Here is a 26663-nt window from a genome sequence, read left to right on the forward strand (position 1 = left end):
GTTGTATATGGTGACATATAAACTTTGATAATAAAATGTACTTTGAACTTTGAATTAATGGGTTATCATAGTGCACATGGAATGAGTGCATCTGGCAGGCAATGCAATACATGCAAAACACGCTGGAGGAACTCAGCAGGTCGGGCAGCATCCGCGGAAACGAACAATCAACGTTTCGGGCCGAGACCCTTCGGCGTGTTGTGCGTGTTGCTTTGACCCCAGCATGTCCAGATTATTTTGTGTTTACAATACATGCAAAATATGCAACGCAAGACAACGCAAAAAGTGACATGCACGCATGGCAGTATTACTGATGAACTTTATAATTGTATTGTTTTAGTATATCGATTGAACAGAAATATGGGCATTAGTATTGTGGACAGGATTTATTATCCATCCCTTGTAGATCAACCACGATATCTTCGATTGATGAAACAGGCTGCTTTACTACTGTTCATACGTTTGCAATAGATGGGAACTCAGTCAGCGAACGCCAGAACACAACGGATGTTCCGAAGTAAAGCCAGAGGAGCACTAGGACCCGATGGAGTTCCTGATCCGTGTGGAGACCGAGCACAGTTCATGGGACGGAACCAATAGTGAGCAAGCGCCAGCCGAAGCGGAAGAGAAATACAACGGACGCTGGGTGCTGGCGCTATGGATGGCGCTGCGCAAATGGAGGCCGTCGAGGAGCGAGTGGAGAGCCCTGCGGGTCGTATGCTGAGGTAAACGCCGGGGCCCAGGGGCTTCGGGGCACAGCGGAGCGGTATTACTGCTGCTTTAGGCTGCCGTTGCAATCCCGGTTTCTGTTAAAAGGAGCACCTCGTGGGCTGTGGGCCCCATTGGGGTGTGCGGCGGAGCAGGGGAACAGCGAAAAAAACTTGTACGGCCTGTGTCTGGGTCCCTTGTCCTTTGTAGCGGAAGCGCTGGAGCTGGCAGTGGGAGCCCTCGTGAGGGGTGTGAGCCGCTGACCAGTCAAGGGGTGAGTGGGACAAAGTCACCAAATCAGTCGTGTACACCGCGATGCAGTCAAATAGTTTGGTCTATCAGGTCTCTCCTCGCCCTCTGTCGCTCCAGAGAAACCCTAGTTTGTACAATCTCTCCTTATAGCATTGCCCTCTAATCCAGGTAGGTTTTCGTTATCTGTATCCTCCCCAAAGCCTCCACATCCTAGCTAGAATGGGGAGGCCAAAATCACAAGTAATATTCCAAAGTTTTATAAAGCTACAATGTTACTTGATTCTTGAGCTCAATACCTTGGCTACTAAATAGAATGCTTTACACTGTTAACTTATGCAGCCACGTTCAGGGAGCTTCGGACTTGAATTCTCAAGATTCAAGTACATTTATTATCAAGAATGTATAAATTATACAGCCTTGAGATTTGTTTGCTCACTGGTAGCCACAAAGCAAGAAATCCCAAAAGAACTCAATTAAAGAAAACAAGGCCAATTCTCGATGTTCACAAGAAAGAAAAAAACACAACACGTAAGCAACAGCATTCCAAACCAGAACTGAGTCCTCAGATCCGAACCCCAGAGTAGGTCAAAGCCTCGCATATCAGTTTATTGTATTAGACACAGAGCACAGCAATCAAGGGCAGCCTTCATAGCCTCAGTGTCGTAAAAAGAGAGGGGAGTGATCATCGTGGAGAACGAGTGTTATTGGCTCTCCTCCTGGATCCCAACACCCTGATTTTTCAGTCCATCTGAGCAGGCGTTTAAATTGAATCAGAATCAGGTTTATTATCATTGGCGTGTGTCGTGAAATTTGTTAACTTAGCAGCAGTTCAATGAAATAGATAATATAGAAGATGAAAAAAAAATTCAATTGCAGTATATCTATAGTGAATACATTAAAACTTGTGCAAAAACAGAAATAATATACATTTAAAAAATGAGATAGTATCCAAGGGTTCAATGTCCATTTAGGAATCAGATGGTGTTACGTACCCTGTAACTGGTTTGCCAAACCAGCAGAAATGGATCACTCAGTTGGAGTCTGGATTACTGGAACTAAGAAAAGTTTATTAAAGAAATAAGCAACACGGTACTCTAATAGTAAGGATATAAATGCAACAGGTTAGCAATGAATAAACACGTGTACACAACTAGGATAATAGGGTCAATCAGCTCTATCGCAGTCTAGGGGTAAAATGTTCAATCACAAGTGACAGAGTTCAGTTTAGTTCAGTTCGCAGTAATCGCCGCTGTGCCGTTGGGGAGGGAGAGAGCGAATGCTGATATTCAAATCAGATTCAACAGACCTTTGATATTCCTCGCAGTTAGCTTTTGGGCGAGCCCTTTGTAATGTCTTCTGAGGTCACCGACTGTGACCCCTCCGTTCCAGACACGATCGTTCTTCAGCGGTGAACCCGGCACCCAGGCAAGGGCGGACACACACCAGGTTCCCGCCGACCGTATCTTTCCACCCTGTGTGTCTATGGCTGGTCCCGCGACCAGACCTCCAAAACTCCCACCAACTTGTGGGGGCGCACCGCTTCCAGGGTCTCGTTACCTCGTGGTGTCGTGTGTAGTGTCTTAGCGAACCTGCCCCTTTTTATCCCCCTGCTGGTGTATCGCCTGTCCATCACACTTCAAACAGTTCAGGGTTCAAAAGGAGCCGGTCTTGACAATACTCAGACCGGTGTCTCCTTCCGTTAAACTCTTCATTAACATTTCCAAATGCTGCTCCATTGTCTTACTTATCTCTCTGTCCTGAAGACAGGTGGCAGATCAACTGTTGATCCCACTGGTGCTAGCACAGGACAGTTAACATTTTAGTCATGTGTACTTTTGTAACCCTCTTTCATCACAATGGCAGAGGGGAAGAAGCTGTTCCTAAATCACTGAGTGTGTGCCTTCAGGCTTCTGTACCTCCTACCTGATGGTAACATTGAGAAAAGGGCATGCCCTGGGTGCTGGGGGTCGTTAATAATGGTTGCTGTCTTTCTGAGACACTGCTCCTTGAAGATATTCTGGGTACTTTGTAAGCTGGTACCCAAAGTAGAGTGGACTAAATTTGCAACACTCTGCAGCTTCTTTCAGTCCTCTGCAGTAGCCCCCTCTTCCCCCCCCCCGCCCATACCAGACAGTGAGGCAGCCTGTCAGAATGCTCTCCATAGCTCACCTATAGAAGTTTTTGAGTGTTTTTGTTGACATATCAAATCTCTTCAAACTCCTAATAAAGTATAGATGCTGTCTTGCTGCCGTTGTAGCTGCATTGATATGTTGGGACCGAATTAGGTCATCAGAGATCTTGACACCCAGGAACTTGAAACTGCTCACTCAACAATGGAACAGCAAAAGGCTCCGGTGCCCCGGAGAGCGGAGTGAACATCATGGAGAGCGAGTGAAATCAGCTCTCGCCTCAAATCTGGGCTGGTGTTTAAATTGTCTAAAAGAGCATTGCACCTCGCCCAGAAAAGGCCTCGCTGCGAAAGGCCCTGGGCCAAGATCATGCTGCCCAGCAACGTGCTCCGGGCCCAGATTTCGTCGCCTAGCCCAAAGCCACACTCTCAAGATCTTTAAATCAGCTCAGCGCCCAGAGCGAGCCAACCTTGCACCAGAGCTAGTTGTATGACCATAGAGATCAGATCTCCTCTGACTGGACCCCAATTTCTCCTTCCCGTCTGTGCCTAGAGTGACCCAAACTTGTTGCCGGGTCAACTGTACGGTTATCGAAAAGCCGTCTGCAATGATTCATTCCCCTCCCCCCCCCCCCCCCCCCAAACTCGCCTCGCCATTGCTTGCCCCTTCACTGTTTGGGCGATAATTTAACACAACTTTACCTCAGAAAGTGTATTTTTGGTGATGCTTTTGGTTGGATTTCTTTGCCTTTTGACTACCAGGAGGCTGTTGCGCATGTTTGGTAGCACCACCTTAACCGGAAGTCTCATGTATGCCACTGTACATTACAGATGTTGAGGGTCCTGCCATTAACTGTGCACTTCCCCTTTACATTTGATATCCCAAATTGCAGCACCTCAGACTTGCCTGGTAAACTGCATTTACCATTTCTTCATGCCTGTCTGCAGCTGATCTGTATCCCACTGCATCCTTTGATGCAACTTTCTGTTCTGTCCACAATGCCACCAATCTTTGTGTCTTGTGGAACATCGTCAGTCACACACCTTTAGCCAGAATAAAACCCATTCATCACTACTATTTATTCTCCCCTATGGGCAAGCCAGTATATCCCATACATTTTTTTAAATTAATTTTTTTGAGTTTCTACATTACAACAAAAAAAACCAACAAAAAGATTTATACAGTACAAATCCAAAGTGTCTGATGTACAACTCATAACATATATTCATATCCATACATTTTTATTCATATCCTATACGTCTTAATCTTCTGGATGAACCTACCTAGCAAGTATCTTGTCAAATGCTCTATTAGTATGTTATTAGATTGGCATCCAGAATTGTAGTCAGGAATAATGGGCCAAGAACTCCATTCTCTTTTTTTCCCCCCCATTGTATCTTTATTATTCCTGAAGACATTAGTCAGGGGATGATGTAGACAGCTTCTTTTGTAAAGAAGGAATATGTTGAGTCACTGAGTGTCACTCCCCTAGATCCGTGTCTCTCACCTCCTCTTCCCCCCCCGTGCCCCATTGCATGTGGTTCTTCTCCCTCCCCCCCCCCCACCATATATGACCCTTTTTCTTGATAATAGAGTTGTAGAGTGAATTCTTCACTGTTGTTTTCCAGTCAGGATTGTTAGCCCTGAGCTGAACCTCGGAACCTGGAGGACCGGTGGACCACTCTTCGTCTGGTCTCTACCCTTTGACCTGTTTGGCATGGGTGACCCTACCAACAGCCAAAGAATAAAGCCCTGACTCTAGCCTCCAGGTCACTGAGGCACACAAGCCTCCAATCTGCAGCAAGGTTGTGGTCCTCCTGGAGGTTCCTATCCTTGTATCTGTCTAAATATGTTTTGGATGTCATAGTCTTAACTGCCTCTACTATTTTTTTTTAGCAGCTCATTCTGTGCACCCACCACTCTGTGTGTAAAAACTTGTCAGGATGCTTTTAAATCTATTCCCTCACTTTAAATATATCTTCTCATTTTGGAATTCTCTACCCTGGAAGGGAATGTGCCCTTTTACCATATCGGTTCCCCACTTTATTTTATAAAGCTCTAAGGTTGCCCCTCTGCCTCCTGTGTTCCGGGCAAGAAAAAAAGATCTCTGATCATCTCTGAACAGTTGAAACAAATGCAGGCATACCTACAGCACCAGGAAAATCAAATCAGCACAAGAATAAGTGACTGCCAGTAAGTGAATTGATTTTTTTTCCTATTCCTCCTAAAGCCCTGAAGAGTTGTTTTTAGCACGATCCTGCGATCACAAGATTCCCCAACGGACTCATGGCCAGAAGGACTTCATCCCGGATAACTCTGAAGAGCAAGCGGAGAAGCTGCAGGTGTGTCAAGAGGAACAGTGGCAGCTCCTGTCTGAAGAACGAGTGGAGCGACTGTAAGTCCTGCTGCTTATTGACCAGAGTTACCAGGGCTTAGATTTCAAGAGAATGTGCATAGCTGCGAGTAGTCAATGATCACACTTGGCTGGTTTGTCCTACATGATGCAGAGAGCCAATGGGAAGGGGTGGTTGGAGAAACTTCTCTTGTATGGGAGCTTGGTATGTGTTGATACAGAGAAGGTGATTGTTCAGCCTAATATTTGGTCTTCTGCTTAGTGCAGTTCATTCATTGCTTGTGTGAGGTCTCACAGGTATGGGTTTACATTTTATTGATCGCAATATCTATGCATTTTCTAGTATAAGTTAGTTGTAAAGTTATCCCTTTAGGTTCTTCAATCAAATGGTTCACCCTTCAAATGCCTTAAAGAGCAAGATAGAATGAATATGTGAAGAATTACTCTGTCCTATCTGATTCTCCCAGGACATGCATAGCCTGGGTTAGAGACCATTAAATCTGTTTTATACTACTGTGGAGTTGTTCCAAATGAATAGCTAATTTAGCATAATTTTAGTAGCATGTTCTGAAAGGGAGGCATTCCTGACACTTAGAACCAATTAATAATCCTGGTGACAGTTGAGAGCTCAGTATAATGTAGACTATGGGTTTTTTTTACTACTTAAAAAATAAATTGGTTAATACTTGTATCCTTTTCTTAATTGAGCCAGCAGATTCTTGCTGATTGTGTTACTTTATTTGTGGAAAACAGCTGCATAAATTATTCTCTTCATTTTGTGTAGAGGGAGCCTGATAAAAGCAGAATGGAAACCCCAGGAGGGCATCGTAGAGCTGAAGTCCAACGCAGTGAGTTTAGCTAAAGCAGAATACTCTTATCTAAGGGGAGTGCTAGATGTGTGCAGCAGCGAGCCTCCCAACTATACATGTGGTGCTCGGGTGCTTTACATGGTGGAGAACATGTGCTGTACTCTGGGGATGTTGGAAACTGGGAGATTCGAGTGGGTGCAGTTCAAAAGTCTGCCATTCAGGCACTTGATAGAGGGCCAGGGGTTCTACGTAGGGGCTGCTGGCAATATCGGGAAGCCAGCATCCAGTGAACAGTGGGGACTGGAACTTCCACAAGTGAGATCACAAGGTTGGGTGTGGTTCCAGCAAATCAGGGTGAGGAGATATCCAAAGCTGGAGACTGGAAATGATTTTTGGGGTCAGGGAAGAGGATACAGCCAAAAGTTAGATGCAATAATGACTTGCTCTGGCAAGTGTCCTAACCGAGATCTGTGCAAGAAAGGGCACAAGAAGCAGTGTGTACCTGATGTCAGTTTGTTTGCAGGCAGTGTGGTCCAAGTTTCCCCATAGTGCTTGAACAGGCTTATTGCACGGGGAAAAAGTGATAACACGAGGCTCTTATAACATCAGGGTGTGTGTGACCTGCACCAGGAAGTGCCCGGTCAACTTTGCAGTGTGGAAGAAAGTGACTCAGAAATAGTTGCTACTTCAATCTACTGCAGAAAAGTACAACTTCCACGGGTAGAAAAGCAAATAAAGAAAACAGCATGCGCAATTGAATTCCCATGGAAGAATTTTTTTTTTACACTCAGTTTAACAGTGTTGGTAACAAAGAGCTTTATTTTTTTGGGAAAAGTATGCTTTATACTTTACTGTCGCCAAACAATTGGTACTAGAACGTACAATCACCACAGTGATATTTGATTCTGCGCTTCCCACTCCCTGGATTACAAATATTAGATATTAAAAATAGTAAAAATTAGTAAATATTAGTAAATATTAAAAATTTAAATTATAGATCATAAATAGAAAATAGAAAAATGGAAAGTAAGGTAGTGCAAAAAAACCAAGAGGCAGGTCCGGATATTTGGAGGGTATGGCCCAGATCCGGGTCAGGATCCATCAACCAGTCCACTTTGTCATAAAGGTTGGGGAATGGAATTGCATTTGTATCCAATCTGTATCCAATCCCAGTGGATACTTAACAAAGGTGATTGAACTAAATACATTATTTTTTTTAATTGCAAAGAAAGATGGAAATAGGAATTCTTAGTATGTCAGGCAACATTAGTGCAAAGAGAAACAATTAATGATTCAGGTTAAAGACTTTGAAACATTACTTGTTTCTCATTCCATAAGTGCTGCCTGACCTGCTGAGTGGTTCCAGCATTTTCTGTTTTTCTTTCAGATTTCCAATCTCTGTAACAATTTTAATTTATATGGAAAGTTATAAAATGATCTGCAGCCCACTTCCACCTTTTGGGCTCGCTCTTTTTGCCTTTGTGATAAAAGCTGCATTGCTGAAACTCAGCCCCAGTAGCAGTCTGTCATTGTAGAAGGCACTTGAAGAGGTGTTGCATCAAATTAAAGTACCTGGTATAGGGGGTAATAAATACATTGGCATAGATAAAAAATTACATGGCCTGCAGGCAATGGAGTGTCAGGAATTCAGGAGTTACAGAGTTATGTGAACATGGCAGGTATTAGTCCAAACAAAAATCAGTTTTCAAGAAATGAAACCTGTTCAGTTTATTTTCAACTGATACTTGAAACTAATCATTGGGTATAGGACATTCTGATTCTGTCCTGTTGGGGAAGACAATAGATGTTATTGTGTTTGTCATTGAAAACTTCAGAATGAGTTCGGGGAAGACATTATGTGGCCCTCTTCTGTAGCACATTGGTAATTAATGCACAGTTCAGGATGGGTGCTCTTTCGTCGTTTAATATTCTGGTAGTTGTATATTCAGGTAGTCATCCTTCAACACTGCAACAAAATAAGTATACTTTGAGTGTCGGAATTTTGTGCTGTGTAGCTCTTGGACCAGATACCAGTGTTCAACTACAGGCAGTCCCCGGGTTACGAATGAGTTCTGTTCCTGAGTCCATTTTTAAGTCAGATTTGTACGTAAGTCAGAACAGGTACATCTGGTATTATTTAGCATCAGTCAGTCAAACATTTGTCTTGGTATATAGTATATATTTTACCTTTCTATGCATATAAAACACTTAAGAAACATATGTATTTCAATAATTAAATCAGTGTGTTGCTTAGTAATAATAGTAACTTACATCGGGGCAGGGCCTTTCACATGCTCCATTATTCTCACTTTATCCTTTAACATTGTTCTGATTGTTGACTGACTGTAGCTTAACGCCTTTCCAATGACCGATGGCATTTCACCTCTTTCCAATCGCTTTATTATTTCCACTTTATTTTCAATCGTGATTGTTTTCCGTCAACAGAACAGAAACACTGCGGATTCAGCAGCAGCTGCGGGCAGCGGGTCCTGACCTGAGCTCCCCCGAGCCCTAAAGTCCACCTGCACTGAGACAGGTTAAATGGGCCAAGTGGGGGCGGTGCTGACTGGAATAGGGGGAGGGGGGTCAGGGTGAATCTTGCTAAGAAAGATTTAAGCCAAATACAAAGTTACACACTCAACACAGTGTTAACGGCAACGAATTAAAATGGCGGACAGCGTTGTGATCCGACTTAGAATGGCGGATGGCATTCTCCTTCCTCCTTTCATATGTACGAGTTGTTCGTAAGTCGGATGCCTGTATTCAAAAGTGGTTTTGCTAGTAGGAATACACCAACATAGTAAAAAATGTAATTCTGCACAGTTACCTGACTATATCTGAAATGGTTAAGTGGGTGATTATAACGATTCAAACTCTAATTAATTGTTATCTTTGTGTTTTTAAAGAAAAGTGTAAAAATTGTGTCAGGAGAGTGAGATTCTCTTCAGATAGGACCAGCTCCAGAAGATCTGTTTTGTAAATAAAAACTTAAATATCTTCCATTTACAGCTCTCAGCCCTGTGTGGCTGTTTTAGTTAGTCACATTGGAGAGCAGACGTAAACAGATTTTTCTCTGGTTGGCATAATATAACAAGTGGTATGTCACAGGCATCAGTGCTGGGGTCTCAGTTTAACTCTATATAAATTACTTGGATCAAGGTATGGTTGTTAACTTTGCTGTTGATGAGGAAAATAAGGTATGAGGAGGATATGACCAGGCTTCAAAAGGATGTCAATCAGTTAAGTCAGAAGGCAAAGATCCAGAAAATGGAATATAATACTAATATTTGGATACGGCATTATTTAGAGGGTATGGGCCATAAGCAGGCACCTTGGTTAGCATGGATGAGTGTTTCTGTGCTGTTTACTCTGACTTTAATGCCTGAAAAGAAAGTATATTGCCTAGAAGTGAGAGAGTCACAAAGAAACTGAGAGTCCTAGTGGATGATTCATAAGAAGCAGAAAAGCCCGGAGAATTTTGGTGAAATACAATTTGCAGCAAGTGATTAAGAAAAGCAACAGTGTTTATTGTTCAAGGATTTGAACACAAAAGCAAGGAGGCTGTACTTGTGCTGCATACAGAAAGCATGGGGAGACAGTGTACGGTATTGGTCTCCCTGTCTAATCAAGGTTGTTATGCATTGGATTAGTTTAGAAAAGATTTATTGGACTTGTAGCTGAAGCAAGTGGGTTGACTTGTGAGGAAAGCTCAGAGAAGCAGTAGGTTAATGGACTGAAGAGGCTTTTGGAAAATACAAGATCCAGAAGATTCTTGTGAGGGATGGTGAGATGTACTTCCTACTTTTGGAACTAGAGATTACTGTTCAAAAAATTGGTGTTGCCACTTTGAGATGGGTGAGGTAAAATTCTTTCTCTTAGCACTTCTTGAGTTTTCAGGGCACTCTTGAAGAGCAGTGGAAATCTGAAACTTTGAATATTATAAGTCGGTAACTAGTTCTTGATGAGCAAGGGGGCAGAAAGGTTACTGTGGGTGGATAGGAATTAAATTAAATTCAATTTTAATAACCATATACGAATCCAACCAAACGAAAGAGTTCTTCTGGGGCCAAGGTGCAAAACATGCATCGATAAGTAGGCAGCAATATGGTCTGCACGCAGGCCAGCTCCTCCAAACCCCATCTAGCTCCACCTACACTCTGGACACCATGGCTGGCTCCTCCAATCAACGAGCATCTCACTGATGGAGTATATTCGTAGCACCTAAAGCTCTTGGAGCCCAGCACAGTCTTGCAATCGTAAAAAATACACATTTAACGCAGAGTTAAGGTAACGATTAGTTTGACTACAGTCATATTGAATGATGTATCAGGCTTGAAAGATCAAGTATCCTGCTCGTAGTTCCATGTTCATAATGTGGAAGACAAATTTGTCAAGCCTCACCGTGGTTGACCTTATAACATACATATCAAGTCTAGAACCTTGTTACTCTATCTGCGATTTGATTGGAAAGTAGCAGTTTACAATATCTTCCAATAAACTTCCCAACCACCTTACTGAATTGCATCAGTGCCAGTGGATTGCCACCTTTTGAGTTTGTCCCATTCCAGAGGTGTGGAAATGTAAACTAGGGTCACACTTCAGTGGCTGGGCTTTTGAAGGAAAGTTAAAAAGAAGTCCCACCTGCCTTCTTGGTTAACATAAAAGATTCAATGAGTCCAATTAATGAAGAATGGGGAATCCTTACTAAGATCCTGGTAAATATTTTCTTTGCAGTTTCACCAAACGGACCTTATTTGCTGAATTTTATCATTAAGTGTAAGGAAGTTGTTTTAATGAGTTTTACTGAGGATGACCTGAGGATGTCAATTATTTCTTCATGTTTAGGAACAGAAGTTCATTTCATTAATATATCATTACTATTTAGAATAAATCTCATTTCAATACTATGTTTTCCCATTTTCACACTTTACTACCTGCCTTAATTCTACACAGGGGAAATTTTGGCACACCATGGGGCATGTGGAAGAAGGGAAACAACTGCTCTATCCTGAGGAAGCACTGTACCTTCTTGAGTGTGTGAGTAAGACGTACCGTGTTCTACATACTTGCTATATTCTTGCTAAAGAGGATGCTGTCCAAGTTGCATGCCATCTTGGACAATGTCTCCCATCCACTACATAATGTACTGGTTGGGCACAGGAGTACATTCAGCCAGAGACTCATTCCACCGAGATGCAACCCAGAGCGTCATAGGAAGTCATTCCTGCCTGTGGCCATCAAACTTTACAACTCCTCCCTTGGAGGGTCAGACACCCTGAGCCAATAAGCTGGTCCTGGACTTAGTTTCCTGGCATAATTTACATATTACTATTTAACTATTTATGGTTTATTACTATTTATTATCTATGGTGCAACTGTAATGAAAACCAGTTTCCCCCAGGATCAATAAAGTATGACTATACTAGAAAGCTTTAAGTTCATGCTTCAAGCTATTGATGTATTCACACTGCGGAAAGTTAGCTAGTTCTTTGTGAAATTTAGAAAGTAGTCAAGTTTATTTCTCAGTTGTTTAATTGATTTGGTTATCTTAGGCAGCGGTCCCCAACCACCGGGCTGCGGACTGGTACCGGGCCGCAAAGCATGTGCTACCAGGCTGCGAGGAAACGATATGAGTCAGCTGCACCTTTTCCTCATTCCCTGTCACGCACTGTTGAACTTGAACATAGGGTTGCCAACTGTCACGTATTTGCCAGGACATCCCATATATTGGGCTAAATTGGTTTGTCCCATACGGGACTGCCCTTGTCCCGTATTTCCCCCGCTAAGGTAGAGCGTTCCTGTAAAACCTTTCGTGCTGAAATGGTGTAAAGCGAAGAAGCAATTACCATTAATTTATATGGGAAAATTTTTTGAGCGTTCCCAGACCCAAAAAATAACCTAACAAATCATTCCAAATAACACACAAAACCTAAAATAACACTAACATGTAGTAAAAGCAGGAATGATATAATAAATACACAGCCTATATAAAGTAGAAATAATGTATGTACAATATAGTCAGGAAGATTAAGCCAAAACAGATTTGTGGGAGGAAAAAATTGTCACAGGTGCCCGCGCAAGGCTTCATGGTCATGGTAGTCTTTCCTGGGGTAAACACAAGTGTCTCGGGATTTAAATGCAACTTTTGTCCCTTATTTGAGAGTGAGAAAGTTGGCAACCCTAACTAAAAGATGTGTTGAGGTCAGTTTAACCCTACTTGGAACACCTCCCTTGGTCGGCCGGTCTGCAAGAATATTGTCAATATTAAACTGGTCCGTGGTGCAAAAAAGATTGGGGACCCCTGATCTTAGAAACCAGATAATTGGACTGGACGATGGATTCTTACTTGTTGATTTCTGTTATACTGCTGGAAAAGACAAAGATTGAGAGACTTGGATGCAAAGCTTGTTGAGGTGGAATATCTCACTCTGAAACCTCTTCAGGAAAAGTGTTACTTTGTATGAGTAACTGGCAGGGGCCCAAGGGGCCCAGGAGTGAAGTAAATGTTGTCTATTCTCACCTATTGTAGCCTGTTGCCAGATTAATTATTTGTAGTATCACAAACAGGAGAAAATCTGCCGATGCTGGAAATCCAAATCTGGTGTTGCTGCTTGTTTCCTGTGGTTCAGCTGCTTTGCACTTGGAGAGGTCTTTCAGGAAAGCTAGCAAGAGTTGGATGCTTATTTCTGCATTGTTGATCAGTGGGCAAAGCTGGTGCAGACAGAAATCCACATGAGCCCTCGCAGTATGGGAACTTTAACTTCCAGACCTTGCCAATATGGTTCATTTCCAGCTCGAGCCCCTGAGGGCCAGGCCAGTGCTGACATCCATGATATTCCCCTGCCAATCACCTCAGTAGTTATAGAGGCGTCACTGTTGGAGATGAAGGGTAAACAGGAGTTTTGTTTTTCGTTTTCTTCTGGAACCTGGATTTGGAATTGTTTTCCTTCCAGGCAGCAAGGAAACAAAATAAAATACTTTCATTTTGCGGTCCTTCACACTTTGGAATCACATTTATTATTCCTGATTCGTGCCTCGTGAAATTTGTTGTTTTGTGACGGCAATACAGTGCAAAGACAGAATTGCCATAAATTATACAAATAAATAGTGCAAATAAAAAAGAATAACAAAGTAGAGTTCATGGGTACATGGACCATTCCATAATCTGATGGTGGAGTGGATGAAGCTGAGTGTGGACCTTCAGGCCCCCTTTAGCACTTCCTGGACTTCCTAACCAGAAGACCCCAATATGTGGATTGATAACACCTCCTCATGGACGATCAACACTGGTGCACTCCAGGGGTGTGTGCTTAGCCCACTGCTCGACTCTCTCCATACCCATGACTGTATGGCTAGGCATAGCGCAAATACCATCTATAAATTTGCTGATGATGCAACCATTGTCAGAGAATCTCAGATGGTGACGAGAGGGCGCACAGGAGCGAGATATGCCAACTAGTGGAGTGGTGTTGCAGCAACAACTTGGCACTCAGCTTCAGTAAGACGAAAGAACTGGTTGTGGACTTCAGAAAGGGTAAGACGAATGAACACATTCCGATCCTCAGAGGGATCAGAAGTGGAGAGAGTGAGCAGTTTCAAGTTCCTGGGTGTTAAGATCTCTGAGGACTTAACCTGGTCCCAACATATCAATGCAGTTATAAAGAAGGCAAGACAGCAACTATTCTTAATTAGGAGTTTAAAGAGATTTGATATGTCAACAAAAACACTCAAAAACTTCTATGGATAGAAACATAGAAAACCTACAGCACAATACAGGCCTGTTGACCCACAAAGTTGTGCTGAACATGTCCCTACCTCAGAAATTACTAGACTTCCCCAAAGCCTTCTATTTTTCTAAGCTCCATGTACCTATCCAAAGGTCTCTTAAAAGACCCTATCGTATCCGCCTCCACCACCATTGCCGGCAGCCCATTCCACGCACTCACCACTCTGAGTAAAAAACTTACCCCTGACATCACCTCTGTACCTACTCCCCAGCACCTTAAAACTGTGTCCTCTTGTGGCAACCATTTGAGCCCTGGGGAAAAAGCCTCTGACTATCCACACAATCAATGACTCTCATCATCTTGTACACCTCTATCAGGTAACCTCCGTCGCTCCAAGGAGAAAAGGCAGAGCTCACTCAACCTGTTTTCATAAGGCATGCTCCCCAATCCAGGCAACATCCTTGTAAATCTCCTCTGCACCCTTTCTAAGGCTTCCACATCCTTCCTGTAGTGAGGCAACCAGAACTGAGCATAGTAATCCAAGTGGGGTCTGACTAGGGTCCTATATAGCTGCAACATTACCTCTCTGCTCCAAAATTCAATTCCATGATTAATGAAGGCCAATACACCGTAAGCCGCCTTAACCACAGTGTCAACCTGTGCAGCTGCTTTGAGCGTCCTATGGACTCGGACCCCAAGATCCCTCTGATCCTCCATACTGCCAAGAGTCTTACCATTAATACTATATTCTGCCATCATATTTGACCTACCAAAATGAACCACTTTGCACTTATCTGGGTTGAACTCCATCTGCTACTTCTCAGCCTAGTTTTGCATCTTTATCAATGTCCTGCTGTAACCTCTGTCAGCCCTCCACACTATCCACAACAACCCCACCCTTTGTACTGTGTAAAGCATTCTGACAGACTGCATCACTGTCTGGTATGGCGGGGGGGCGGGGGGGTGGGCTAGTGCACAGGACTGAAAGAAGGTGCAGAGGGTTGTAAATTTAGACAATTCCATTTTGGATACTGGCCTACAAAGTACCCAGGATATCTTCAAAAAGGCAGCATTCATTATTAAGGACGTCCAGCCCCCAGGGTCAAGCCCTTTTCTCACTGTTATTATCAGGTAGGAGATACAGAAGCCTGAAGGCACACACTCAGTGATTCAGGAACAGCTTCTTCCCCTCTGCCATCGGATTCCTAAATGGACATTGAAACCTTGGACACTACCTCACTTTTTAAAATGTATATTATTGCACGATTTTTAATGTATTCGTTAGACATACTGTAATTGATTTTCTTTTTCATCTTCTATATTATGTATTGCGTTGAACTGCTGCTAAGTTAACAAATTTCACAACACACGCCACTGATAATAAACCTGATTCTGATTCAATTTAAACGCCTGCTCAGATGGACTGAAAAGTCAGGGTGTTGGGATCCAGGAGGAGAGCCAATAACACTCGTTCTCCACGATGGTCACTCCCCTCTCTTTTTACGACACTGAGGCTACGAAGACTGCCCTTGATTGCTGTGCTCTGTGTCTAATACGATAAACTGGTACGCGAGGCTTTGACCTACTCTGGGGTTCGGATCTGAGGACTCAGTTCTGGTTTGGAATGCTGTTGCTTACGTGTTGTGTTTTTTTTCTTTCTTGTGAACATCGAGAATTGGCCTTGTTTTCTTTAATTGGGTTCTTTTGGGATTTCCTTGGACACTACCTCACTTTTTAAATATATTATTTGTTTTTTGCATGATTTTTGATCTATTCAATATATGTATACTGTAATTTATTTATTACAGTCTGCCCTCCTTATCTGCGAGTTCCACATGCGCGAATTCAACCAACCGCGAATCGAGAAAACCCAGAAGTGCTCTTTCAGCACTTGTTGTTCCAGCATGTACAGACTTTCTTTTTCTTGTCATTATTCCCTAAACAATACAGTATAACAACTATTTTACACAGCATTTACATTGTATTAGGTATTATAAGTAATCTAGACATGATTTAAAGTATACGGGAGGATGTGTGTAGGTTATCGTGGATCGGGATAAAAAAAAACGGAAGTTCTCTTACTAAGTAAGTCGGAACAGGTACATCCGATATTATTTAGCGTCAGTTAGTCAAACGTTTGTCTTAGTATGTAGTATATATTTTACCTTTCTATGCATATGAAACACTTAAGAAACATATGTTTCAGCGCCCAGGAATGGAAGCTCCCGAGTTCGATCTAGTGACAGACCGCTCCCGAGCGTGCTCACCATCCATGCCGGGTTGACGTGGAGGATCAAAAACCCAAAACCCTAAAACCCATAATTAAACCAGTGCGTTGCTTAGTAATAATTGTAGCTTTCATTAGGGCAGGGCCTTTCTCACTTTATCCTTTAAAATTTTTCCAATCGTTGACCGACTGTAGCCTAACACTTTTCCATTGACCGATGGCGTTTCACCTCTCTCTGATCACTTTATTATTTCCACTTTATTTTCAATCGTGATCGTGATTTTTTTTGTGAACAGAAACACTGCAGCTTCAGAACTCCGCCGCTGGGTCCTAATGTCCACCGCACTGCGCAAGGTTAAATAGGGTCCAGGGTTCTGCTGGGTCCTAAGGTCCACTGCATTGAGATGGTTGAATAAGGGACTTGAGATTCCGCATTTTTTGGTATCTGCAAGGGATCTCGAAACCGATCCCTCGTGGATAAGGAGGGCCGACTGTATTTTATTTTGTTTCTATTATATTATGTATTACATTAAACTGCTGCTGCTAAGTTAATAAATTTCACAACACATGCCGGTGATAATAAACCTGATTCTGATTCCTGATGGTAGAAGTGAGAGAAGGGCAAGTTCTAGATGGTGAGAGTACTTTGTGATGAATGCTGCCTCCTCGAGGTCTTCATGATGGGGAAGGTTGTGCCCCTATTGGAGCTCTTTTTGACATCAGGTCCAGTACAGAATCCATGACTGTTACTCATGCAGGCCTAAAATTAAAATTGATTTCTTGCTGATATCATTGGCACTTCATCCCTACTTTGATTAAAATTAATTCCAATTGGCTACCAATGCGTGTTCCCCCAACTCTCTCAAAAGCATTCCAAATCAATAAAAAGCAATGATAAATGCTATTAAAGTGCTTTATGAGCAAATTTGTATCTTTACTCTTATTATCTGAGACCAGCAGACCATTATGACTAAGAATGTTATTTCATCCTGTGCTTTCCCTGAAGAGACACAAGTATTTTTTTTATTGCAGTTATGTTATCAATAAGATTTCTTTCTCAGACAATGCTTAACCTGCAGTTTCCTTGCGTTCCAGGGGTCCATTCAGCTATATTACAGAGATCAGCAACTGTCCATTCAAGAAGCATACGAAGTTTTACTGTCAACAAGAACTATTCCATTGGAACAGTACCAGGTACTGGAAGTGATTGCATTAACTCTGGGTCATGAGTGCATCTGAGTTGCCAGACACTTTATTACAGTGCAAGCTCAAACTGTCTGCAGCACCAAATAAATTTTCTCTTTGTTTGCTTCTTGGTACTTGGAAATAAGAGTTAAGTATCTAAAATGTAAGGTAATGTGTTCTGAGAGCCACAGAATTCGTGTCACATTTATAACAATTTACTGGCCTAATAATTGCTGTGTCCTCTCGAAGGTGCATTATGGGCCATGATGTGTGGAGTGACATCACTAAAGCCATGAACACCACAGAACTCCTATGTTCCTCTGTGTGTTGTAAGGCACACTTAATGAAAATCCATGATCAAAATGGGGTCAGGGTGAAGGAGGCCAGCAATTAGGGATTTGGTTCAGGGCTGCAAATTTGGTACAGGGGAAGTGGCTGACCAGAGATAAGTGCCCTGTAGTGGCAGTTGGCAGTGTTGGGAGGGTCTATGGGTTGGGATACTGTAAGTTCAATGTTGGAAGTACAGATGAGGGACTTAACTAAGTGGGTCACACCTTGAAAAAAATGTTTGTCCCAGATGTGGATGCAAAAAGGATGTTGGCTGTTGGAAGTGCCAAGTTTAATTTCTGGGGAGGAGTGAGGGAAATGGCCACAGTTGTAGTCCGGTAACAATGGTCACCCAAGTACTGTTGGACAAAAAAAAAGCCTTAATTTCCAGACTACAATTTGTTCTTGGTTTGCTCTACCATACTTGTGTCATTAACACTGGGTATCAAAGCATCCAAACAGAAGTTATCTAGTTACAAAGTGCTTCAAATTTGCTCACTTTATCGGTTTCACAGTTATTATTACAGGTCCTTAAACAATCAGTCATTGCACACTGGTCATCATCAGTACTTGCCAACAACCTGATCTGCTTTGAGGACTGCTAATGGATTTTTATATAGTCTGCTCCTGTTCGTTAAGGCAGACTGGCTGCTGTTTTGCTTGGGGAGACTTTTGGTGTAGTGTGCTGAGCTATGGGAAACACATCGCTCTCTTGCCCTCTTCATGTAATGGCCATTATTTATTTTTTTTCTTATTTTTTTTATTGAAGTTCATCATCAAACAAAACTTTCCATAAGATGTATTTCAGATATCGTACGTATATATCATAGAAATATTTGTCACAAATCTCCACATGGTATTTATCTGAGGTATACACTTATAGAAAGGAGAGGGAAGAAAAAACAAAAGAAGAAAACTATGTACAAAGTAGGGAGTGATTTTTTTTTTACAACATATTCATTGACTTGCGAGAATAAAATCAAGCCTATGACGTGATATGTAGTTAAACCATTTTTCCCAGTATGAATCAAATTGTTCCAACTTATGATTAACAGATGCTGTTATCTTCTCCGTTTTGTAAATGTCCATTGTAGTTTCCATCCATACATTTAAAGTTGGGCTGTCCTGTGATAACCATTTCCTGGTAAGGGTCTTTTTACCAGCCACCAGCAGTATATTCATTAAATATTTATCTCTTTTCAACCATTCTTGAGGTATATACCGAAAATATATGGTCTTACTTTCTAAGGGTATTTCACATTTAAAGATGTCTTGTAGGGCATTGTGTATCCCACTCCAATAGTCTTTGATAACGGGGCATTCCCAGAAAATATGATAATGGTTTGCATTTTGATTTCCACAATTTCTTCAGCAAACAGGGAGGTTACTGTCATAATGGGATTTCTGAGAGGGTGTAATAAAATATCTTATCAAGTTTTTCCATCCAAACTCCTTCCATTTCTGTGAACTGGTACACTTCCATTGATACCTCCATATTATTGTCCATTCTTCCTCAGATACTATTATCCTTCCTTCCTTCTCTAATTTTGTTTTAATGTATGAAGTCGAATGTGTTTTAAGATTTGACAAACCCTTATACATGCTTGAAATTATTCTACTACCATTGTTCGAATTATATGCTTTTCTAAATAGCTCTATCAAACAAGTTCTTGCCTTGGTTACATTTTTAACCGTCCTATTAACGTACTGTCACATCTGTAAATATCAATTGAAAAGTCTTGTTTTTCTATTAAGTGTTTCTCTTTGAGCATTTCAAAACTGAACAGTGTTTCTTCTTTCATTATATTGCAAATAGCTGTTAATCCTTTAGCTGCCCAGTCCTTAAATCTAGCATCCAGTTTGGCATAAAATCCAAGTCATATGCACACCATTTAAGAATTGCAATGCCTCTCTCTAGTTCATATTCTTTTATAATAGTTTTCCATATTTTAAGAGTCCATTTCACCCGTGCGTTATCAATAGTATTTATGTAACTTTGTAGGTTGTTATCAGCCAAAATTGCCTGTATGGGGATGGAAAGTATCCTCTCCTCAATGTTTTTCCATTGAGCGTCATATGATAGATTGCACCAGCACATCACAGCTCTCAACTGTGCTGCAAAATAATAATCTCTAAGAGAAGATAGGCCCCATCCCCCTTTTCCTTGGCTAATTGCAAAGTTTTGAGATGAATTCTAGGCCTTTTACCTTGCCATATATATCTTGATAGCATCTTGTTCTATTCATTGAATTGATTTTGGTTAATCTCTATTGGTCGGGTCTGAAAGAGATATAGTAGTCTGGGCAGTATTTTCATTTTAATAGATTCAATCCTTGAACTGAGACCAAGAAAAGGAATTAGGTTCCATCTTGTTATATCTTCCCTAATTTATATATAGGCTGATAATTGTATTCTGATAATTTTGCCAAATCTTTTGGCATAATGATGCCCAAATATTTGACAGACTCTGTTTGCCATGCCCAAAGATATCTACTTCTAATTTCTCTTGGTGGGCTATAGTTATATGAAAGTAGTTGGGTTTTATCTGTGTTGGTCTTGTATCCTGATAATTGGCCATATTGTTCAAAGGATTGCATCAATTTAGGTAAAGGGTATGTTGGTTGCCCTAGATAGATCAAAATGTCATCTGCGTAACAGGCCAATTTATGTTCTGTCCCCTTAACAATAATTCCCCTAATATCTTCATTTTGTATGATGTGTTGAGCTAATGGTTCCAGATATAATGCGAAGAGTAGCGGTGACCATGCACATTCCTGTCTCGTGCCCCTTTCTAGGTTAAAACTATTTGATAAATATCCATTGATTTTAATCCTAGCAGTAGGATTGTCATATAGTGCCTGTATAGTTTTAATAATTGTGTCATGTAGACCAAATCTATGTAAAGCTCTATAAAGAAAATTCCAGTGAACCAAATCAAATGCCTTTTCAGCGTCCACGCTTATCACTATTGCTTCAATTTCAATTTTTTATATGATCCATAACGTGAAGTGTCCTTCATATATTGTCTTGTGTTTGGTGTTGTTGTATAAAACTTGTCTGATTGTTATGTATCAGTGTGGGTAGAAACTCTTCTAACCGTTTGGCCATGATGGAGGTAAATAATCTATAATTCCACATTAAGACCAGATATTGGTCTAAGTGACAGCCATTGTTTATTTAGCTGCCTGAAGTTATTTGAAGGGCCAACTTTTCACACAGAGTGTGTTGGTTATATGGAATGAGCTGCCAGAGGAGGTGGTAGAGGTTGGTACAATTACAACATTTAAATTTTCTTTTACAAGGAATCTGGATTGTTACATGGATAGGAAATAGTTATAGGGATGTGTGACAGCACAGGCAAATAGGACTAGCTCAAGAACCTTGGTTGACAGGGACAAGCTGGGTTGCAGGGCCAGTTTCCCTGCTGTATATTCTACAACTACGGGGACCTTATTTATTTATTGAGATACAGCATGGAATAGCTCCTTCCAGCCCTTTGAGCTGCACCACCCAGAAACCCCTGGATTTAATCCTAGCCTAATCGTGGGACTATTTAAATAGCCAATTGACCTACCAATCGATATGTCTTTAGACTGGGAGGAAACTGGAGCACCTGGAGGAAACCCCCGTGGTCATGGGGAGCGGTGGGAATTGAACCCTGGTCGCCTGTTCTGTAACATTTTGTGCTAACCATTACACTTCTGTGCCGCCTATCACTGAGTCTGATTTGCAACAATCACTGACGATAATCAGTAAGTGGAGAGAAGCTGGCTTTTTGCTCTGGTCTCTCCCTTGTCTAAATACATTGAAGCTGTTTGCAATCCCAGTACAGAACAGAACTGAATCAAAGCAGGCCTGTCTAATGGGCAGGTTAATGGGTAAAAGTGTTCAATGAGTGCAGTAACTTATCTGTAAAACACAGGAGGATAAAAGGGGCAAAAAACTGAAATATATTGAAGATATATAAAAAAAAATCTAATGCCCTGGGAGTTTATTTATATAAATGTGGAGATGCGGGTATAAATTCATTAGCAGAAATGATCCTAATTAAAACTAGTATTAATGAATCAGAGATCTCGAGGGTTACACAGTAACGTAGCAAGTTGAGTTGATACCTCGTAGCTCGAGCAGTCTAGTTCTGGGCTGGTCTCCAGTGTCTTTTGTGTGGAGTTTGAATTTTCTCCTTGTGATCCTGTGGGGTTCCTTTCAGTGTTCTGGTCTGCCTCCATGTGCCAAAGACTTGCTGGTCACTAGGTTAATTGCCCCTAGTGTGGATGATTCTGGGCAGTTGATGGGAATGTCGGAAGACTGAAATGATGTGTAAATAGTGCAAACCTGGTGGGTTGAATGGCCAGATACCATGCTGTGTGGCTGTGACTCTGAGGCTACATTCACACAAGACCGGATAAATCTGTAACTGAAGCTTTTTCTCTTCGTTTTGACCCTCCGTCCACACTGAAATGGCGTTTTCCTCCCCCGAAAACAGAGCTTTTTTAAAACACTCTCTAGAGTGTGTAAATCTGAAAAAGCCAGTTGGGCGGTGTAGTGTGTACGGGGTAACCAGAGCTTTTTAAAAATGCTGTCACGACGCTGTATGGAAATACACGATAACACTGATGCAGACATGTTTTATACATTTAACAAGGTGCTTTATTAATGTATTGCTTGTGCAAACATTCAATAGATGCAATTGTCACTACTTCCAAAATGTCATTTTTAAGTAGTAGCTTATGTTTGGCATAGACATGAACATGTTAAGGCCAAATAAGGAAAATTGTAAGTTTCACATTTACTCAGGTAAAAATAAAATCACTTTTGCCCCGTAACTCTTTTATTGCACGTTAAATACAGCAAAATAATACAAGAAGACATGGCAAAAGTAAAGGCAAACAAATGAGGTAACAGCAAATTTCACTTTTGCCCAGTAACAAGCCTTATTGCATTTAGTTGTAGCTGTTGTCCCTTTCATCGGGGAAGAGGCTATGGCTGTAGGAAATGGTTCCAGGGTGACCCCTCTGTGGGAGTGGGGAAGATGTTGGTGGGGCCACCCAGGGGTCTGCTTTTTCCAGTGGAGGTTTTCTTTGTATTCCTCGAAGACATTGTTGAAAACTTTCTTTTGCTGTTGTTGTAGGTACTCTAGTTTTTGACCAGTGGAAATAGCACAACGCCGCCGCGGGAACGGAAATAGTATGCTATTGCCTCTTTGCTTGTTTTCTGTAGATGTGTCCTGCGTATGCCCAGCAGGAGGAGATTCGCCCAAATACCCATTTTAATGTGGACGGAGGTATTTTCAAAAACGCCTGTTGTGGATGCCTATCGTTTTTACATGCAACCGGCATTTTCAAAATTATCTAGTCTAGTGTGAACATAGCCTAACACTGCACATAACTTGATTCCATATTTACATTTAATTTGGGAATGTCCTTGTATGCACAGTGCACTTCTGCGGCGCTGCCATTCAGTGCTTTTGATGTTTAATCCACTCTTAATTCAGTGGGGATAGTGACTTCTTTGAACTTTCTTTGTTTCTGAAGGTTTACAGCCATTTGAAAAGACTGGGTTATATTGTCATGCGATTTGATCCCAGGTAAATGTTTCTCTTTGTCATTATTCTGGTTTTCATGTGTTTCCTTACTGGCACACAGAACATAGACATAGAATAGTACTGCATGCGAATAGGCCCTTCGGCTCATCATGAGATGCCAAACTAATAAAATAAGTAATTAAATGCCTGAGTAAGCTCACATCCCTTCTGCATGCACGATGTCCATATCCCTCCATTCTCTGCACATTCTGGAGCTTATCTAAGAGCTTCTTAAACACCTCTATCATTTGTGCCATCACAACTGGCAGTGTCTTCCAGGCACCCACCAGTCTCTGTAAAACAAAAACTTGCCCAAAGCATATAAGGATGATCCATTACGGTGCACAAAACAGAAAGACAGACCATTCTGTAATTGCTAGTAAAGAGATGGTAAGGCTTTTATTGACCCCATCTTCAACTCTTGTATACAGTGGCATGCAAAAGTTTGGGCACCCCTGGTCAACATTTCTGTTACTGTGAATAGTTAAGTGAGTAGAAGATGAACTGACCTCCAAAAGTCATAAAGATGAAATATTCTTTTCAACGTTTTAAGCAAGATTAGTGTATTATTTTTGTTTGTACAATTTTAGAGTGGGTGGGGGGAGGAAAGGAGCACTATGCAAAAGTTTGGGCACCCTAAGAGATTTGAGCTCTCAGATAACTTTTACCAAGGTCATAGACCTTAATTAGCTTGTTCACAGTCATCGTTAGGAAAGGCCAGGTGATGCAAATTTCAAGGCTTTATAAATACTCCTCAAACCTTGTCCCAACAATCAGCAGCCATGGGCTCCTCTAAGCAGCTGCCTAGCACTCTGAAAATTAAAATAAATGGTGCCCACAAAGCAGGAGAAGGCTATAAGAAGATAGCAAAATGTTTTCAGGTAGCCGTATCCTCAGTTCGTAATGTAATTAAGAAATGGCAGTTGGGGGCGGGGTTGGTGCTAGTGAGATGAGTGCAGTATAGACGTGTTTTTTCGAGCTCCTCATGGCACACCAGACTTTACGAGTTAAAACTGCTTTTTTGAACGCTTGACTCTCAATTTTTGTTGCAAGAACTCCATTGTTTGTTTCTCTTTTACGCCACCAAAAAGTGTAACATGAACATGTCCAGTAAAACAGCACGAGGTGGAAAGGGAGCCGCTCGCCCCCTAGCTGATGCTGCAGCTAATGTCAGCCGGGACCAAGCTAGCAAGAACCCTCCAGACATGTCGTCAGCCGAAGAGGAAGACGAGCTTCCTCTTATTTGGCAGAAAATGTCAAACAAGCTCTTACAGTGCTTCAACGAGCGGTTTGACAAGTTTGAGCACAGTTTCCAGAGTCTGTTGTCCATCCAGCAATCACTCACTGAGAGTCTGTCGAGCACCGAAAATCAGACCGCAGACCACGAGCAGCGAATTCACGCGGTGGAAACTTCAGTTGCTGAGCTGCAGCAAGAAAATAAAAGGCTGGGGTCCAGACACAATAACATAAAGATTGTTGGCATCCCAGAAGGCAAGGAGAAAGGGAGGCCGACTGAATTTGTCGCTAACCTGACCCCCAAGCTGCTGGGGGATGACAACTTCACCAAGCCGGTCGTTATCGATAGAGCGCACCGCACACTACAGCCCAAACCACTGGAAGGCTCAAGGCCCCGCACGATAATTGCACGGGTGCATTACACACAGGAGAAAAAAAAGATTCTGCGGCTTGGGAGGCAACTCTCGATGGATTACGGAGGTCATTGAATCTTAATCTTCCCCGATTACACCACGAAGGTTATGGAGCAACGGCGGAGTGTCCGTGAGGTGATGCAACTGCTGAGAGAGAAGGAGGTCTGGCATTCGCTACATTTCCCGGCCAGGCTCCATGTTCATCACCAAGGGCAAGTGAAAGTGTTCAGCAACCCGGTTGAAGCCAAGACTTTTGTAGACCAAAAACCTTGAAAGGTTATTTTTCACAACATAAATGAAGAGTCTAAACGTGCTCTGAGCAGACTTTAATCATGGCAGTTCTTTTTTTCTATCCTCAATTTTTTTTTATTATGTGTGCTATTGAGGGGCTGTCAGTGAGAGGTGTTTTTCTCTGCTTTTGTCTGGCGGTCCCAGATTAGGATGAGGGCAACTCTGCTTCATTTGGGGAAGCAATGGGTGGGGGTTTTGTTCAGATATTTGTTAACTGTTCATGTTATTTTTTGTTGGTTTTTGCTGGCTACCAGACTGAATGTTAAGTTTGTGTTTCATTACAATGCAAAAGGTACCACAAATGAATAGTACTCTTGACTCCATATCCTTGGTCTCTTGGAATGTGCGTGGTTTAGGTCACCCAATAAAGCGAGGTAAAGTTTTCGCACATTTGAAGTCATTGAAATCTGACATTATATTCTTACAAGAAACTCACGTTAAAGCCACTCAGCATAGGAAACTCAGGGCTAATTGGATTTCACAGGTTTATCAGGCACCTTTCCCATCCAAAGCCAGAGGCGTTGCCATTCTCTTCCATAAGACTGTGCCTTTTCATTTTCATTCATCCGCAATTGATCCAAATGGCTGGTTTATAATTTTAACTGGGCATATCAATTTACTTCCCATTACACTGGTAAACGTTTACGGGCCGCACTCGGATGATCCAGGTTTTTTCCGCAAGGTGTTTGACTTGATCCCAGATAACGATTCAAGCCACATGTTGATCGGGGGTGACTTTAATTGCTACCTGGACCCGTATTTAGATAGGCTCTCCTCTGCCCCCCCAATCCAATATTCTTGCTGTGCAAACTCTTAACAATTTGATGAAGTTGAAAAAGGTGGTGGATATTTAGAGACTACAACACCCATCTGACGGTGATTATTCTTTTTATTATCATGTGCACAAATCATATACACAGATCGATTATTTTTTAGTCAACTCCAGGTTGATCTCTAATATTGACCACACCAAATATCACAGCATAATAATATCTGACCATAGTCCTGTCAATCTCAATCTTCAGCTGTCTATAACTGGCGCTTTAATCCCTTTTTGCTCAAGGATCAGGCATTTAAAGAATACATTACGACGCACATCTCGCAGTTCCTTGAGACCAACGACAACGGCGAGGTGAATGACTCAACACTGTGGGAAACACTTAAAGTGTATATCGGAGGACAAATTATTTCTTATGAAACAACACTGAAAAGGGCTAAGCGAGGTCGATTAGAAGTGATTGAGAAAGAATTACTAGCGGCTGAACAGGCTTACAAAAACTCTTTGCTCCAATCAGATTATAATAACATTCTCAAATTAAAATACGAATACAACTCCAACTAGGGATACAACTAGGGAAACAAATTGGCAACATACTACTTAAACAGCGACATTTTGAGTTTGGTGACAAACCACAGAAGTTA

At 41.8% G+C, this 26663-nt stretch overlaps 1 protein-coding gene across 2 annotated transcripts in view; it reads left to right on the top strand.

The window, feature by feature from the left end:
* Positions 1-611: 611 nt before the first annotated feature.
* The window catches only part of tsen54 (TSEN54 tRNA splicing endonuclease subunit), a 45426-nt gene continuing 19374 nt past the window's right edge, over positions 612-26663 (top strand). For both annotated transcript variants that reach the window (XM_072242102.1, XM_072242103.1), the window contains exons 1-6: positions 612-725; positions 5320-5484; positions 6227-6290; positions 11205-11288; positions 17301-17399; positions 23252-23304. In XM_072242102.1, the coding sequence (XP_072098203.1) occupies positions 658-725; positions 5320-5484; positions 6227-6290; positions 11205-11288; positions 17301-17399; positions 23252-23304 (533 nt within the window). In that variant the 5' untranslated portion in view covers positions 612-657. The remainder of the gene's footprint in view (positions 726-5319; positions 5485-6226; positions 6291-11204; positions 11289-17300; positions 17400-23251; positions 23305-26663) is intronic.

Source organism: Mobula birostris, chromosome 24, assembly GCF_030028105.1.
Source record: "Mobula birostris isolate sMobBir1 chromosome 24, sMobBir1.hap1, whole genome shotgun sequence".
Classification (NCBI taxonomy): Eukaryota; Metazoa; Chordata; class Chondrichthyes; order Myliobatiformes; family Myliobatidae; genus Mobula; species Mobula birostris.